Genomic DNA, 19146 nt, shown 5'->3' with positions numbered 1-19146 from the left:
TGGATCTCTTGACTGAACCTCTCACTGGGAACCCAAAGTCTTTACATCAGAGCGGGTAAAAAGGTCAAGAGGTAGAGAAGTTTCTAGATTCTTTGACAGGGGAGCCCCCCACAAACGGTGGTACCAATTTGATTAAGAGAACATCAAGGTTTTTCTCCCAATGAAAGGGTTGATGGATTATGAAAGCTGGAATGTTTAAACAGGCTTATGCAAATAACTTGTCTCCTTTACCTGAATGTTTGATGGGAAAAGATATTCTGTCTGCTTGGGGAATGCTTACCCTACCAAGTGTTGTAAACCCAAAATTGTTAATAAAATCAGAATGGAGGATAACAAGAAAACAAACCACAAATAAGGAAGAACTACTGCAATGACAGTGCTTAGTAACAGCACTATAAGAACACGTGTTTGAATTTTTGTACCAAGCAGGAATTAAATTTGTAGGTTAAAAAAATAAGAAACAAAGAAGAAAATATATGTATGTACATGTATATCCTTTTTTAAAGCTTCTTGGTAATGTGAATGGTAGAAGTTGGCCCATGTCAGTATTTCCCAAACACTTTCTTCAAACTTGCCTCTGACTAGACTATATTTTAAGAAACATCGCAAATCTCTATATAAATTCTACTAGGAAGGATATTCTAGTGAAAACACCATTGTTATTTCTCTTTTTAATGATAACTTTCCATTGACAAACTCGGAAATTCAGTTGGAACAAAAGAGATAAAAGCTCTAACCCTGACAAAGCTATCCAGGGAGGCTATGAGGCAGAACACTGACTGAGCACACATGCTATGCATTGGCGACAGAAAGATGATCTGCCCTCAAGGAGCTCACTAGTAGTGCAAAATGGTTAGCCACCTGAGTTATACTCTCCAAGTAGCCAAGGCTTCTAAATTCCAACTTCATTTTGCATTCAAAAACTATCATAAATTGTCAAGACTGATATTAAAAAAGAAATCAAAAAAACTTTTATTCTACTTAACTTTCAAGGTACAAGCATCCAAGACTATAGACCTCAATATATACTAAGTACTGTTTTGTGCACTGTACTAAAGAGAAAATCATAAACAAAACAGATAGGGCCTCTGCCTCCAAGGAAGACAAATCAGCAAATAAGGAATAATGTAAATAATTATGTTGCCCATGTGGTAAATGCTCTCAAGGAAAAGCATAGTATGCAGAGAGAAAATGAAGTAGGAGAAATAACCCCAAGCACTGGGTACAACGGCAGAGGCGCTGATTCATAATTCAGTCGATATGAAGGAGACCCCTGGAGCTCAATGTAGCCCCTGCCTAACCCAGTTTGGATAATGAAGGAAAGCTCTCCTGAGACAGTGGCATTTAAGCTGACCTGTGGTAAAAAGGAGTTAGCTGGTGAGTGGGAGGAAAGCAAGACAGTCATTAGGAATACTAAATATGAAAGGTCTGAGCCTTTGCTGGGTGGGGGGCGGGGTAAGGAGGTGGTAGGATGCTAATTCCCTATCAAAGTCTACAATAAATATTTAAAAACCTTTCCTGCTTTCAGTATTATATTAAACAATCCAATTAAAAACAATTCTTACTACTTACTGCTTCATATTCCAGTTCTGCTAAAAGACTGAAATGTTCTTTCCCCAATAGCAGTAGCTTGGTCCTTCCAGTGATCGGACTCACTTCCAGGTGAGTGAAGTAAAACACTACGAAGAGCAATCCAAAAGTACTCAACCCCAGGAAGAGCTTCCATTTGTTCTTCCTTACACTTTCTTTAAACAGTTCCTTCTTGTTGGGAGGAAGTGCGAGCCACCATTTCCTTATGCTCCTACAGCGAAAAGAAAAATTCTGATAATAGTATCAGCACATATCACCAAAACGAAATGCTTACTGCTAGAATTTTATGTCATCAAATACTTGAATTTATGATATTTCTTGGTATAAATGGTTTTTTCAGAAATGTACAAAATTGTAAATGATGAAAAAAATTAACTATATAGAGCTATAGTTAAAAAGTCTAATGTTCATTTTAATTTTCTTCAGTTATTTTAAAGGTAAACGTCAAACAAGGGGGTACATTACTACAACCATCACTAGTTAACACTGACTGTTGACCACACGCAATGTACTCTTCTAATCATTATACAGATGTCAACTCATTCAATCATCGTAAGAACTGTTATAGGAGAGAAATGGAGGCGTAGGGAAGTTAAGCAGTTTGTCCTAGGTCGTAGAGGTGATGAGAGGAAAACCAAGCAACAAAGCAATGTGTCTCAGAGTCTGAGCCCTTGACCACATCCTTGGAAATGGAGTGCCCACACAAACATCTCCACCTTGAACCACCATTCTATTCTCCCCACAGCTCATCAGACCCCCAGCACAAGCTGCCAGAGCTTCAGCAAGAGAAACTACCTGAGCACTGATTTGAGAGATAAGTATTGCTCAGTAGCAGAAACTCCACCCCTCCAGAACAAGCAAAGGACAGGTGATAAGAAGAGCAGAAGCAAAGAAAAGAAGGAAATCAGAGGTTTTATAGATAACACCTGAGGAGTTCCCATTTCTACTGGGCAAGGCAACAACTCCTTGCAGCTTATCACAGCCCAGAGACATACCGTGTTTCCCCGAAAATAAGATATCCTCCGAAAATAAGACCTAGCGCATGGAAAGATAAGACATCCCCTGAAAATAAGACCTAGAGCAACTTTGGGAGAAAAAATTAATATAAGACACTGTCTTATTTTCGGAGAAAAGATATTTTCAACAAGCAACGTTTTCAAGACTGGGACAGAAATATTTTCCTTGCCAGTTCATCTGTAAAAGCACAACAAAGATGTAAAACATACACATCATTCTCTTGACAAAGATTTATTTTCTAAAATAGCTTCTTTAAGTTATCTTAATTTTGTTGTCACACCGAAAATGCCTAATGTGTTTCAACCTGAAAAGATTAAACCAACCTATGAAGTATATTTACTTCCTATTTACAACGTTACATGACTTGTCATTATTGGTTTGAATTTATTTTTTTAAACATATTCTAAAAGAAAATTGACAGTTGTAATTACAACAATAAAAACGTTAAAAATAAATAATTTAAAAGGATGGAAAAGAGCTACTGGCCCAAGAACCCAGGCAGACCTGCGGCAAAGATTCTTTCCTCCAGCAAACTCAACTCGGGGTCTCCTGAACTCTTCTTCAATGAGGCCTTCACTTTCAGACTCTGCACTCTCCAGTGTTAGCCAGAATCCCCCATCCTCCATATCTGATCACCTTATCAGATCTAACTGGGAGCTGCATCCTTCACCGGCCCCCAGGTGATACCCGATCCGATCACCTCCACCTGCCTTCAGCAAGAATCCTGTTAGGTCTGTTCAGGCAGAATCTCCCCTTACTCCCAATGTGTCCTCTCATTTTTCATCCACTGACCCCTGCCCTGCTTCTCGGCTAGAAATGAATTCCTACTTGCCCATGCTGTATTCAGAATTGACTCTGGTTCTACACTGAGGCCTCTTTTTCCCTACTACAAGACTCAAGAATAAAATCCGTTTTTACTGCTTTAACAACTATGGCTAAGTTCTGGTTTTCTTCGACAGTGGTTACATAAATTGAGAGCTTAATCTAGCTGTATATTTTCTGCATGCTGATGCCAAATAATAAAGAACACAATAAATTACAGGGTACAAGTTCTCAATTTTGATAAAAACAAAATTGGGCTGGTATGAAAGTAAGAAGGCTAGAAGGAAGTTCACTGTTATTAAACATAAGAAAGCTTTAGGAAGAGATAATGCTTAACTTTACCTTTCTTCAATCTTCATGGAGCCAATAAGAGAAAACTGGCTTATGGGGAGAGGAAGTTAAATCAAATATAAAGTACGGCCATTTAGCTGTAAAAATGTTAATTATTATAAAGGACTACCAAGAGAAAATAATAAAGATTTGTTGAAAATAGAATAGAAAAAAAAATAAGTCAATATTAATGCATTTAAGAATTAACTTGGTTAGGAGTAGGCCCATTCTTTCTTTCTTTTTTTTTTTTTTAATATTAACTCCTTCACTTTATTTTTTAATTTTCTTAAGAGAACTTTTAAATTTTATTTTTCAATTGCAGTTTACATTCAATATTATTTTGTATTAGTTTCAGGTGTAACAGCTCATTCTTTTTTTAAAAATACATTTTTATTGATTTTAGAGGGAGGGAGAGAAGAAACATCAATGAGAATCCTTGAGCAGGTGCCTCCTGTACGCTCCCTACTGGGGATGGAGCCTGCAAAACAGCATGGGCCCTGACAGGGAATTACTAAACTGTGATCTACTGATACATGTTTCATCTCAACCACTGAGCCAATCCGGCTAGGCAAGCGCATTCTTAAATAAGCAAAGTTCTTCAGTTTTGTGATCCACTGCCTCAAATCCCATACACTAAAAATCGGATGTTTATAAAGCACTGTTCTTATCCATGAGTTATAATCAACATGTCTGATTCTTTTTACACAACATCAATCTTTTAAAAAGTGTCTATGTGAGATATGTAAGAAAAATTTTTAAAAGAAAATATGCAGTAAATTATTTCAATATTACTAAATCCTATATAACAAAACTGAATCTTAACTTTGAACTAAATATGGGAGGGAAATCTAACAAATTTCCCTTCAAAGTTTAATTTTACCAATATCCTTTAATACAGAAGTTTATCTTTTGTAAAAGCATTTTACCTGCCAACAATGATTGCCAGTAGTTTCTGCACTGGTTTAAGAATTATCCACAAGAGAGGAATGGGAGCAGCTTGACACCGTGGAGAATTGTGGAAAGTCCTGATGTCTCTTATGGGAAAGCATCTTAGAGGATGCAATACTGAAAGAGCAGGACCTCCTGCAACTTCTTCTATCAGTTTCTGTCTTGGAAAAGAGTCACGCCATGCTGTACATTTATTGCCCTTGCTTTTAAGACTCGAGAGGTATCCTGTCCTTTTGTTATTAAAAGTTCTGTAAAAATAAGAGTTTCCAGGCAGAGAAGCCAACCTATTACACCGATTTACTCCCAGTTTACATTCAATATTATTTACTACGTGGTTAACTTGGACTTGATGACAGTCCAGTGAGGTTATAGCTATTGTGTTACATTTTCTCCAGTTGGTCAATAAATTAAATCGGGAGGAAACACAGTTTCTAGTAGCAAACTGCAATCCACAGATGAAGCTCATCTTTCTTTTGCTTGATTATCTAGAACAAAAAAAAAAACAAAACACAAAACTATAAATATCTCTGGAAAATATTTGTTTACCAAACTGGAAACACAACACTCTAGGAAATAGGTGTGTCAGTCCTTCCTTTAACACATCTCGCACTAAATTACCTGGGGTTTCTCACCCCTACAGCCGTGCGTTTGAGCAATACAAACCAAAAAGACTTCACTTAGTTTTTTCTTATTCTTCAACATGTACTTTCAAAACTTTTCTTCTTTCCGTTTTCTATTTTTACTCGGAGGAAGTCTATTTTTCTTTTTAATCCTCACCCAAGGACATGTTATTGAGAGAGAAACATCAATCAGTTGCCTTCCCCTATAGACCCCAACCAGGGATGGAGCCTACAACCTAGGTATGTGCCCCGACCAGAAATCAAACCCACAACCTTTCAGTGTATGGGACGACAACTCCAACCAACTGAGCCACATCGGCGTGGGCAGACACCTATTTTTATTTTAATGCTAAATTATTTGGGAGATAAGAAATGGATTACATAAAAACAGTGATAAAGTTTGATCAATTGGCAGTAATAGGGTGGGGAGGGGGTGGAAGAAGCAGGTAACCCTTATAAACCTAACTTGTAAGATGTTGTTGTTGTTTTTTTAAATATAAACTTATTCCTTTCAGAAAAACACTGGCACTTCTGGTTGGGGTAAAGATGGCATGAGACCAGATGTATTCTCCCACCTAAAACAACTAAAGATACAGACAGAATAAATACAGTGGTTTGAACACCCCGGACATTAGGCAATGAAGGTGAATATCAGCGGAGCCATCCTGATGTAAATACAGATTCATGCCCATCTAAAGGAGGTCCAACAGGAACAATGGAATTTGGGTTTTCTGTTGTCAAATGTTCCAGTCTTCTCAAGGAAAGACATAAATCAGGGTCTATGTGAAAGTTATGAATTTAAAAATGTTGGCAACAACTTAAAAATAAAAATAAAATGTAACCACCTTGACTGAACAAACATAGCCAGACCCCACTCAGTGTTTGATCTCTGAACCATGTTCTTCTTCATTCATTAAGTAGTTCATTAGAAGTGTACTACATGCCATACCATATGTCATTCTAAATGCCAGGAACAGCACCGGAAACATAGCAGACAAAAATCTCTACCCAATTTGCAAAACTGGTAATGCTAAACTATGGTAGCATATGCAAATATAAGTAAATCTAAGAAAAGTACACCAAACTATTCAAAGTGGTTATTTTGGGTAGCAGGCTGGTGACTTTAAGGGATCTCATGTTTCCATCATACATACCTCAGTGCTGTTTAAGTTTTTACAGTATCTATTACTACTTTTGTAAGCCTCCAAACCAATAAAAGCAACTACTTTTGTAATTTCCAATGGTTTCCACTGGCTTCCATTAACTCCTCCAATATGGTACACCAGGCCTACCACTATTTCTCCAGGCACCTTCCCCACCTCTCCTCCACCGACTCCTGAGCTCCAGACCCACTGATACATTCACACTTCTCAGAAAAGCTGTCCTCTCTAGGACAACACACGTCTATTTACACTACTTAGCTCTGCCCATTGCCAAGCAAACTCCTGCTCATCTCTCAGGACTTTTGCGAATTATACCAATTTGCAAAACTTATTCCAATTAAGGTTTGTTTTTTTTTATTTTACCATTTACATCACTGGCAATCAAGTACCTCCTAGAACAGCAATAGTGCCTGATAATTCCTAATCCTTGGCTTATCCCTAAGAAAGGGGAAAGAATGGGAGAGAACTAGATACATTTTCAAAGAGCCCCTCACTAGACTACACAGAGCAGAAGAAAAAGGAAAAAAAAAAACAAAAAAAAACAGGGCTGACACATCCACTACAGAGAACTTAAGGGGGTCAACAAATATAGCTGGCAGACATCTAGGATTACGAAATTAATGTTGTGAGAAAATTAAACAACCCGGATTGTTAGCCTTCAAGAGCATTTCAGATCCTTAATTCTTTAAGTGCCATCTCAGAATGAGCAAGTGCCGCACTCCCTGGCACTCACAGCTGAAGCCTGGAAGACAGTTCTAACGCCGCTGAAAATGACTGTTTCTCCTCTAGTTTCTATGGAAACAGCTGTCAGATTGGCAAAAAATAGGGCATGTACTTTAAAATAATCATTCAAGCAAAGTACACACAGGATGGAAGGCTTTAAAAAAAAAATAAACTGGAAGGCAACAGACTTGGTAAAGCTTAAGTTTCCCAAAGTCAGACTGCACCCTCCCCTCCACGCGGCGGAGCATGCAGATCTGCACCCAAACCCTTTTGAGGGGGCTGGGCAATGGTCAGCGCCGCTGCCATCCATGGAGCCCTGAATTCCTAATGAGGCCTTTTCATCTCCGGGGACGAACATCTCACGGAGGCCCGCATGGCTTAATAAAACTCTCGCTCCACTTTACACAAGCAAGTGGCACTACTTAAATAGGTTTTGGTTTTTTTTTTCCTTAAGTGATTGCTGTAGACAAGCTTATGTAGAAGTTTGCACAAGGAATCTTTCTATTTCTAGTTGGCAGGTTCAGTTTTATTTCTTTAGGAGGGAGGAGTAAGAGGGCGTGACGCTAGGGCGCCTCCAGCGGCGGGAGGCGGAGTGCCCCGGGGACTTGGCGCGGATGCGGGGAAGTGAGACAGACAGACAGGAACTGCAAGCCAGCAATAAGGCTTAAGGCGGGGAGAAGGGGGAGCGGAGTGTCTTCCCGGAAAGCACGGCCACCTGACAATTGCAACTCCCGCGGTGCCCTGCCAGCACCCGGGGTCCTTGCATTTTACTCCAAGAGGAGGGGGAAGAAGGACGCTTTCTTCCCACCTATTGCTTTTCTACTCACCCCTCTCTCCCCATTCCCGCTCGGGCACCCCTCCGTTTCTCCCCGCCTCCACCCCAGTCCCCGCCACCCCAACCCCGCCGGGTCCCCAGGGACCCCAGTTCCTCACCCCGGTGCTCCTGGAACTCCCCACCCCTGGGCCCGGCCAACTCAGAAAGGCCGGGCAAAGGCGTCCCCACGCGGACAGACGCCAGCTGTGGCGAAAGCACCACGGCCCCGCCCACCGCACCCGGCGCAAGCGCACTCCCGGCGGGAGCCCCGCCCCTCGCTCCTGCCCCCCCCCCTCCCCGCCCCCCACGGGGCCGATGAGCCTTTTGCTCCGCCCACTCCGGGCTGTCCGCGCCCCGGGCCCGAGTCCTCCCCGGGGGCCGGCGGGCCCTGCGCCGACTGTGCAGACTGTGGCGCTCTGCTGCCACCGCGTGGCCAGAAGAGGGACGTGGCAGTAGGCTGGGCTGCTTGCCTGGGAACAGCTTCAGTTGGGTGTCTTGGAACCTGACTTAGCTGAGCCCCAATGATCCAGGTAAGATTGCACCTGCTGTAGACTTGTAGACAGTGCCAGCCAAGAGGAAAAAGACTCGGCTTCCAGAAGACTAAAGGTTTCTTGACCCTGAAGTTGCACTGATAGTAGCCTCCAGAATGTGAGAACTCTGCTTGCCCATGACTTGTGGAAAGGCACATTTTAAGAAAGATGAAGTAACCCTTGCTGGTTTGGCTCAGTGGATAGCTAAAGTGTTGGCCTGCAGACTGAAGGGTCCTGGATTTGATTCCAGTTAAGGACACAGGCTGGATCCCCAGTTGGGGCATGCAGGAAGCAGTTGGTCAATGATTCTCATCATTGATGTTTCTATCTCTCTCTCCCCATCCCTTCCTCTCTGAAATCAATAAAAAATATATTTTTTTAAAAAACTAATATTGTCATAGTTTACTTTAAAAAGAAAATGAGCCGAAACCAGTTTGGCTCAGTGGATAGAGCGTCCGTCTGTGGACTGAAAGGTCCCAGGTTTGATTCTGGTCAGGGGCATGTACATTGGTTGCGGGCCCATCCCCAGAAGGGGCTATGCAGGAGGCAGCTGGTCGATGATTCTCTCTCATCGATGTTTCTAGCTATCTATCTCTCTCCCTTCCTCTCTGTGAAAAATCAATAAAATATATATTTTTTTAAAAGAAAAAAAGAAAATGAAGTATAATCTGAAGCATCTGGAAGTTAGTTGAAAATAGCAGACTAAAAAATAATGTGTATGGTTCACTTCATTCATTCCACCAAAAAAAATATTTATGGAGCCCCATGTGCATTTGGAGGTTCTGGGGAAACAGCAGTGAACAAGACTTTCACAGAGCCTATATCACCTTGAGAACTATAGATGTTAAGCAAGTAAACAAGTAAATAAAGAAGACCCTATATAATAAAAAGCTAATATGCAAATTGTCCTTGACCAGGAGTTCGATCAGGGGCAGGGCTGGCCCGCCAACCACCCACTGCCACTCCCCCTGGCTGACCCGGTCTGATCCCACCCATGCACAAATTCGTGCACTGAACCTCTAGTATAAGATAATTATGTGATTTCATATTAGTTGTACTTAATTCTTTGCACAATAAAAAAAATATTAAATGATATAAACACTACGAATAATTTTAGGTGTCCCTTTTAAAAGGTTTATAAATAATTTTTTCTTTTATCTTGCTTATGTGTTTTATAATTTCCCCTTTACTTTGAAGGAATTATCCTGGCAGACCCCTGATCATTAGTTCCCTAAAAACGGAAGTGACAGGTCCCTGAATCTTCAAGATTTGATATCTCCCACCCTCTGAACTTGAATATGTCTTACCAAGGTTTCCTGTGTACTAGATGCCTCTTGCCAATCCTACACAATTAGCATAGTGGCATTAATGGGTGTGATGTCCTGTAGGCTGTCCAGGTGGCCCAGGTCCTTGAGGACTGTATCAGACAGATCACAGAGTTGGCACAATGGCTGTGTACTGAATGGTTAGGTCTTGTCTGCAGTAGTCTGTCAAACACTCACCTGATTTCTGAAGGGCCTAGACTGGCAAATTAAACGGAGATATGATAGGATGGACCGTTCCTGCATCCTTTCGGTCTCTAGGAGTGACATGAATCTTCACCATCACCACCCTCATTTACTTGGATGGAGTATTGGTTTTGATTTATTATCTCAAGTTGGTAGAGAAGGAACCTTTTCAGAAGCTTTCACTTGGTCTTCCCCACCATGAGAACTGAAGGCTAAGACCTGATATGGAGCTTGTTCCTGATACACTATATATTTCTTCAGGTGCTGGGGGAATGACCACCGGATGGAGCTATAGACCCGTGGACCCATTGTAAGCTGGTTATTGTGCAGTGCTTTGCTTATTATCTGGCCTCCATAAGTGCGCACTCTCACAGAGGGCCCATGGTATTTCTTTGGGTTTCTGGGTAACAAGATCCTTCCAGACCCTGCACAATGCCTGGGGATTTCTCTTTCCCCAACATGCTGTTCGCTGAGAAAATGATTGTAGGAATTAGAACAACCATTACAGTAAATACCTGTTTCAGTATTACTGGGTCCTTCTTCCCAGGATCCCACCCACCTTTTAAGTCATGGGCTCTCTGTGGTCTGGTTCTGGAAATTGACTCGGATCTGAGGACTGAGCAAGGAGGATGCCTTTTTGTTGAGGCAACTGCCCTCAGACTCCTGCTCCTCCATTCTTGCCTTCTTCTGGTTAGAATGTTAAACAGCACCCTGTTGGCTACCCATTGATTTTTTCCCCCAGGGACACCTTATATGATTAAATTCTTCCACAACCTCCTGCATATCAAGCCTCCTGGGTGCTCTCCTGACCTTGCCAGCTTTTGAAGCAAAGACTAGAGCCTGCAGCCTCCAGACTTGTGGGAGTGGTAGCCACCACCTGGCTTTTATTACCTCTGTGATTCCTTGCATAGTATCTGGCCTAGCCCTGTGTCTCTTACCATCATCCCAGGCCTGCACCCTGAACTCTTTTGTGATGCGGGCGCTCCTCTCACATGGCCTGTGTGTGGTCTGTCCTTTGATCCTCCTCTGGAACACCATCCTCTTCCTGGTCTCCTGGCTCAACACAATAAATCACATCAGCAAGTCCACTTCCCTCCTTCTGCAGCAGCCTGGGCAATTCAGCTGCCTTCCTCCCTGGAGATTTCCCTTGGCTGCCTCATCCAAAATATGCTTTTTCCCCGGGGACAGCATGCATGCAATGACCAGGAAACCTGGGGAATAGGGGGGAGGGGTGTACAAAGGCCTGGCCACTGTACCTCAGTTGAGGACAGCACTGCAGGGCCATCCCAGCTCCAGAGCTGCCCATGGATTGGCTGAGAAGTTCTCTTCTGCCTCCGCCCAGTCCTCTTTCCTTTACTCCCTTGTAGGCCTTGTCCCTGAGGACCACGCCCACCCCCTCAACAACCTCCTGCACAGATTTAGCTCAGAGGCTGTTTCCAGAGATCCCAACTTCAGGCAACTGCATTTTCCCCAGAAGTGGAAGCTGGTTTGATACAGAATGTCTTTATGCACGCCTCCAAGTGGAGGTTCTAGTGGCTGAATACTGAGTCAAAGGAGAGACTGACTCTGAAGAATGATGAGGCATGACCTGTCTTAGAACCAAATATAAATTCTAATTTCCATTTAGGCTGAGGCCCAGATGAGGTGGCCACAGGATTTGATATGGGCTGCAATGGGTGGGTGACCTTTCATTATTTTTTTTTTTTTAATATGCCAGGCACAACTGTTCCAAATTTTGGAAATGACCAGTTCTGAATCTGGATTCACCCCAACATAGACAATTGCAACACCTTCCTTTGAGTATTCTACTCTTACAAAAATTGGCTCAAGATTTTCTTCATCCACAGGTTTATCTTCCTTTACTTTCTTCTGTCATCCCATCCCTTCTTTCTATTTAACATAAACAGACATGCCATTTTATTTCTCCCCCTTGGAGAGAGTGGTCACAGCAGGTTTCACCATGGAATTTTTATAAATCACACCTGGATTGTTATTGCACCAGTCAACACCAGCTTGCTGACAGGTTTCCCTGGCTCCAATTTATCCCTCTTGTCTAAACAGCAACCAACCAGTTCCTGGTAAGGGGGGGTGGGGGGCAGAGGAAAGAGGGGAAAGGGTGGGGGAGGGGTGCTCCAAGGTGACTCAGTATGGTCCATCCAGCTCCAGGCTGGGCCCTGAGGAAGGCCACAGCTTGGCCGTGATCTTGCTCACTCACCAGAGATGAGCTCTCCAGAGATTCCAGGTGAGCACTTTTCTTTATTGCACACATAAAATATTAATACCCCAGAAAAGCAAAACCAAAAGAGAAAACCACCCTTAATCTCACTACCCAAAGATAACCACTGTTAGCATTTTGATGTGTAACCCTCTTGAAATGCAAGGTTAAAATTACTGAAAATACGTAATACTTTGATAGTATGAACTGTTTCTTACCATCATTAATGTGCATTCCTTTCATTCCTCATGATGTGAACACTTTTTCATGCTTATATGTTGGATTTCTTCTTTTGCAAATTGCCTGTTCATACCCTTAACCCATTTTTCTATTAAACATTCATTTTCATTAGAGTGAGCTGTAAAAATGTTTTATATATGTAATAATTGCCTGTTGTTTATGTAGCTTGATATTTGTCTTTCAACTTCATTACTTCATGTATACATATATGCATCATTTTTAAAATTTTTATATGGACAAATTTGTCCAGTTTTGTATAGTGGTTTCTGCTTTTGATGTCATATTTACTTTCCGTCTCAATCCCAAAATTATATATTTACCAATTTTTCCTAGTAAGTCAATGACTTTGTTTTTCCTTAAATCTACCAGGAATTTATTTCAGTGAAAGGTAAGACAGAAAAATATAGTTTAAAATATTTTCTGAATGGTTAGGCCAAGGGGACTCTTACAACAAATAACTACACGTGCCCATCTCATGGTGAGGGCCAGCAAGGTAACTGCTGTCCCCAAAATTCACTGAATAACCCAAACTTTCCTACTGACTGGAAGTGTCACTTTTGTTATATACTAAATTCTCTGAAGTATCCACATCTGTTGCTGGACTGTACTTTTTGTTCCTTTCTCTTTTCTGGCACTAGTATGTGATTCAATGTATTCTAACTTTACGATTTGATTTCATGTTCAAATATTTCCTGGCTCTTCTTACACATCTGACCTTCAAGAACTTTAGAACTATTTGTTAAGTCTTCCCCACCAAAAATGCATTCGTATGTTAATTTATTTTTATTGCTGCTATTTTTAAATTCAGATTAATTCTGAGGAAATTTATATCTTTGCAATATTGAACCTATCAATCCAGGAAACTGACATGTGTCTCCATTTATCCAGGTCTTCTTTATGTCTCTCAATAAAGGTTTACAGTGCTATTACATGGTTCAAAGCAGTGTGTGTGTTGTTGTTTTTTTAAATGGATTATAACTTTGATTTCTTAGGATTACAAAAGCTCAGGACTGGAAGGGACTTAAAATCTTCTCATCCTTTCCGCCCAACTATTGCCGCCATCATGGACATGAGTTGTGTGTAGCCTATCAAGTATCCAGGGTCCCCAGGGACCATACACGCAGGTCTGCGTGGAATTCATGGACCACACGAGCCTCTCCATCATTCGCAACGTGAAAGGCCCTGTGCGCCAGGGCCACGTGCTCACTCTATTGGAGACAGAGCAAGGGGCTGGAGGCCGCACTGAATTTGTGTCTGGGTCCTGGCTGCCTAGGTGAACCACATAGCACATGGGAAGATGCTCCACTGTTAATAAAGCATATATATAAATCTCATCACTGAGACTGCCTCTCAACCAACAAAAAGTCAGATTACACTGACGGGGGGCGGGGGGGGGACGGGGGGGCCGCGGGGAGGATAACATGATGACATAATACTGTATGTATTTTTGTGACTTCCAGTTTATCACTTGAACAACAGATCTTGGAGAAATGTCTGTATCAATGAATATAGATCAACTTAGTCCATTTTAATGGTGTTCTATGAAAAGGATATTGCATCATTTAATTAATTATCCTCCTGTTTAGCTATTTTAAACATTTATTAATTATGTTTTATTTCATCGTTTATTAAATATTCTTATGTTTTAGCTATTTACATTGTTTCCATTGCTTTGCTGTTATAAATATCTCAGCATACAACCTTAGAGCCCTAACGAAAATCAAAGTCCTTCAAATTTAAGAGCACAAAACCACTGCCTGCAGAGTCCCCCTTCCCAAAGTCACCACCAGGGGGCAGAATGTCTGTTCAAATATAGCCTCTCTTTTTTTTTTTTTTTTTTTTTTTTCCTTCGCAACAGCCCTTCAGTTCTGTTCAACAAACATTTATTGAACCTATATCATACAGTAAACTCTGGACCCCTTTCATACACTAATCTCAATACAATAAACAAGTTCCTTAATTCAAAAATATGTATAGAGTGTACACTCTGTGCCAGGCACTGATTAGGTCTGAGGGCTTCAGGGAAAATGAAAAACCCCTACTATCTTCTGAACTCCAACAATTCTCAAAAAAAAAAAAAAAAAAAAAAAAAAAAAAAAAAAGTGGGGTGGGGGGACACGTTATGACATAGTACCAACTTATCCATTTATTTCTTATCCCCAGGTAGTTCTTCACCCATTACACCAATAGACCAGGCAACAGATGCTCAAATAATTTGGACAATCCCTTACATTTTCATACTTACTAGTGTGTTCTTGCACATGCTGTTCCTTCTGTGTGGAATGCTATCCAAGTTGAGGCTCTCTCAGAAGGATAGTCAGGGACAAGGATTCAAATGCAAGTCATTTCTTTGGGAGGTGATCCCAGGTTGGAGAGTAGACCAGGGAGACAGGGAAGGAAAGGAAGCCAATAAATGACACATTAATGAACGAGTAACAAACAGGGGAAATGGAGTGGAGTCCCTGTGATAAATGTGGGGCAGCTGTGGAGCACACATCTCAGAGCTTTCCCAGATAAGGGATGGCGTTGCTAGGCCATATACCCCCAACTCCAGCTAGTCATTGCTTGAGGGCTGCCCTGGGGATGATAATTCTCTGGCACTACCAGCCTCCTTCATGTGCTCCTGTGGGCCCAAGAAAAGCCTCCAGCGAAGGGTTTCAGATGCTGTCCGGCTAGTTGGACCAGCATGTGCAGAAATGTAGGCTGGACACCAGCATGCAGGAACCGATGAACAGGCATCAGTGGCATCTGCTACAAATGTCTATTCTACTGTCACATGGCAAATTCGTTCTTTAAGACACAGAGCAAACATCAGCCACTCTGGCAAGTCTGGCATGCATCTGAGCCAGGCTGGGTAAGTTATCCCATTTCTGTGCACCTGTAGCATTTTGCTTATGTCATTCCTACTAAGAGACTGTGGGTGGTGACTCTGAGACCCGGGTTGTCCTGGCTCCATATCCCAGGACAAAGCCACTAATGAATTCCAACACAAGTGAGCCCCTGGCCTGAAGATGCACCACTCCAATCTCTGCTGCTGTTTTCATTTCACTATCTCCTCTGTGCAACTATGTCCTCTTTTCTTCTCATAAAGACACCAGTCACTGGACTTAGCATACCCTAACTCCAGGATGCTCTTCTCTCAAGAGCCTTAGCTTCTTAACGTCTACAAAGACTCTTCCCACAGAGGTCACCTTCTAAAGGTCCATCTGTTGTGAATATCAACCTGGGGGACACTAGTCAATCATGGGCCCAACAAACCCATCAAACCAATATCATATTTGGACATTTGAAGAAGACGACGTTTTTCTCTGTGGCTCATAAATGAGGAGAATCTGAGACAAGAGCTGCTGGTGACCATCTTGCTCATGATGAGGAGAAAGTGAAGCGAAGCCAAGAGCAGGATAGAGATATGAAGAGAGAACAGAAACCTGGCATTGTTTGAAATCCTGGGATCCAGCCATGCCTGAAGCTAAAACCTTCCTCTCACTTTCCAGTTAAATGAGTTAACCGCTTCTTACTGAAACTAGTTTGAGTTGGGTTGCTACCATTTGCAACTGAAATAGTCCTTACAAATACACTCAAATGCCTGCTTTCCTCCTCCTAACCCATTTCCCCTTCCTCTTCTTCTTACACCTGACAAATTCCTATGTATCCTCAGGGCTCATTTCAAATATAACTCTCTCAAGCAGATCTCTCCCAAACTTCTCCCCACTTCCACCCAGATCACATCAGCTCCTGTGCTGGGTGTTCTCACAACCCTGTTTTCCTTCATTGTGACACTTATCCCATATTAGTGTAATTAGTTACCCAATTTATTATCCTATCCCACCACTACCACTAGCTAAAATGTGGGTCTTTGAAAGCAGATGAAAGTTCTGCTTATTGCTATATTCTCTTTTCCAGCATAGTGAAGGAACATAGCAGGTGGCTAATGTCTATTCATTCACAGCTTCGTATCTTTTTCTTCAAAAGTATAGTAAAATAAATCAGGACCAACTTTAAGTGTTTTTGTGTGGCTACTAGACAATGGTAATATGTCCTGATTAATTTTTCATATAAAAGCTAATAACTGCTTTAACCTAGGAATTTCTTAATGAAATTATAATAATTTTTTTTAAATTCCCAGGCTGATTCAAGGAAATAAGTTGAAGAGGATAATTATACTCATGGAGGATGAAGATTATTGCTTTAATAGTATTTAGTGGTATAATTAGACTAAAGAAAGGGAGAACCCAATTTGCTAGCTCTTTAAGCATTTTCTGAAGATGTTAATGTATAAATAATACATCATCTTGAACTGTCCTTCTTTTAACTAACTTGTTTTCCTCCTGTTGTTAAAGCAAACTATAGTCATTTTGGGAAATGTGCAGAATACTTTAAAGCTTGGTTGGAGACTATAGAAAGCCCTAGTATCCCCATCTAATTTTTGTCTTTTATTTCTGTATCTGTAATCTGATGTCAGGGACACCCCAGCATTGCCTAGCTTTACCTTCTTAGGGTCCCTCCAATAGGAATCTTGACTTCTCTTCTCATGGGTGTTACTTTTATATCCCAGAAAGACCAAAAAAAGTGTCTTTTTTCTTGATTGCACCAAGCAATACAACCTGTACAGCATAGTTGCAAAGCAGATCTATCCTGAAAATAGGGAGATAAAGTCAAGGAGGAAATTGACATCACAGTTCCATATTGATCATTTATTCATTCATTCAGCAGCCATAGCCTTTAAAATGAATTCAATATTAATAATCCTTTTCTTAGTGAAGTCACACACTAGGAGTCTTTACAGGTTAAATAATACTCCTCATCCCCCCCCCCCCAAAAAAAAAAAATCCACTTGGAACCTATAAAAGTGACCTTATTTGGAAGTAGTGGCTTTGCAAATGTAATGAAGTTAAGAGTAGGTCCTAATGCAATGCCTGGCATCCTGATAAGAAGAGGAACTTTGGACATAGACACACACAAAAACAGCCATGTGGAGGAGACAGGATTGGAGTTATGCTGCCACAGGCCAAGGAATGCCAGGGATTGTCAGATGCAAAGAAGTATTCTACACTAGGGATTTCAGAGGAACATGGCCCTGCTGACAACTGGATTTTGGACTCTAGTCTCTAGAACTGTTAGAAATTATTTTCTGTTATTTTAAGCCACTGCGTGTGTTGTGCTTTGTTATGACAGCCCCAGGAAACTAAAACAGTTTCCCACCCACTCCTAAGTCCTTCCTTCCTCAACCTCCCCGCTTCTGCCTAACTTCAAAAAGCATTGAGAGCTCCCTGGCTGGTGTGTTTCAGTTGGAGTGTCGTCCTGTATATCAAAAGGTCTCCAGTTCCATTCCCTGCCAGGGCACATACCCAGGTTGCAGGTTTGATCCCCAGTTGGTGTGTGTGGGAGGCAACTAATTAATGTTTCTCTCTCTCTCTCTCTCTCTCTCTCTCTCTCTCTCTCTCTCTCTCTCTCCCTCTCCTTCTCCCTCTCCCTCTCCCTCTCTCCCTCCCTCCCTCCCTCTTCCATCCTCTCTCTCTAAAATTAATAAAAATATTTCTTTAAAAAGCAAATTTGTTTCCTTAGCTCCGCACCCTGGGGCCTCACTTTGCATATTCAAGGCTCCATCTCTTATTCACCAAACAGGTGGACCAGGCTTCACAAAAGAACTGACTGCAGCAATGATAAAATTATTCCATTCCACCTGAAGATTTTTTTAAAAGAAGAAAAAGAGAGGAAAGCCAAACCAGTTACAGTTAGTTTGAATTTAAAACGGCAAAGTTTCTATTTAAAATAACAAATTTGTTCTCATTTTTCTTTTTTTGGTTTGGTGCCACTCAGTTGATGGCAAAGCTAACCTAATGTGGCCTAGGGCTATTTGCGGTCTATTCATACCAATAAGTGTTGAAACCCAGTGTCTTTATGACAGATTAAATTTTGTCTTAAGTCCTAGCTCTAGAAATCACTCTCTCTCCATATATATATATATATATATATATATATATATATATATGCATATTATATATCTCCTATACAATAAAAGGCATATATATATATATAATACTTTTATTATATAGGATATGTCCTATATAATAAAAGGCTAATATGCAAATAGACCAGATGGCAAACAACCAGAACAATTGAATAAGAAACCGGTTGCTATGACGTGCGCTAATCACCAGGGGGTGTGTCAGAACATGGCCATGGCAGGATGGTGGAGCAGGTAAGCAGGTGCGTCAGACCAAGGTGGGGAACCAGTTGCTTCATTGGGTTGAGCCTCTGGTGGTTACTGAAGATTCTTTGCCCCTGCGTACCACAGTCCCACCCGGTGCTCACACCTGCTGCTGGTACCCAGCACTGGTCCCAATCACTTGGCATCATCAGTGGGTATGAGAGGCGGCTGCTGTCCCTGAGGGCTTTACCACCTCCCCCTGCCCCTGAGGGGAGATCAGGGCCACTGCTCGCACCCACTGCTGGTGTCAGCCCCAATCATTCTGCACCATCAGTGGGTGCAAGCAGGGCCAGCACCATCAGCATGTCGGAGCAGTGGCAGCAGGAGCAGGGCTGCCAGCGGACAGGGGACTGGGGGCCGTGGCATGAGGGGCCAAGTGGGGACGCAAGGATAGGCCGAGACCTGCCCCTGTGGC

At 41.8% G+C, this 19146-nt stretch overlaps 1 protein-coding gene across 2 annotated transcripts in view; it reads right to left on the bottom strand.

Annotated features, from left to right (window-relative positions):
- OMA1 (OMA1 zinc metallopeptidase) overlaps positions 1 to 8264 on the bottom strand; it is a 44172-nt gene extending 35908 nt beyond the window's left edge. Inside the window, exons 1-3 of one of the 2 annotated variants that reach the window (XM_084872976.1) lie at positions 8147 to 8264; positions 4686 to 5192; positions 1573 to 1801 (exon numbers count right to left, since the gene is read on the bottom strand). In XM_084872976.1, coding sequence (XP_084729102.1) covers positions 1573 to 1801; positions 4686 to 5173 — 717 coding nt within the window. In that variant the 5' untranslated portion in view covers positions 5174 to 5192; positions 8147 to 8264. The remainder of the gene's footprint in view (positions 1 to 1572; positions 1802 to 4685; positions 5193 to 8146) is intronic. The other variant, XM_084872977.1, reaches the window with a different exon arrangement.
- Between the last annotated feature and the right edge of the window lie 10882 nt (positions 8265 to 19146).

Source organism: Pipistrellus hanaki (assembly GCF_964339955.1).
Source record: "Pipistrellus hanaki genome assembly, chromosome: 2".
NCBI classification, from domain to species: Eukaryota; Metazoa; Chordata; class Mammalia; order Chiroptera; family Vespertilionidae; genus Pipistrellus; species Pipistrellus hanaki.
This window is presented reverse-complemented; position numbering and strand designations above follow the sequence as displayed.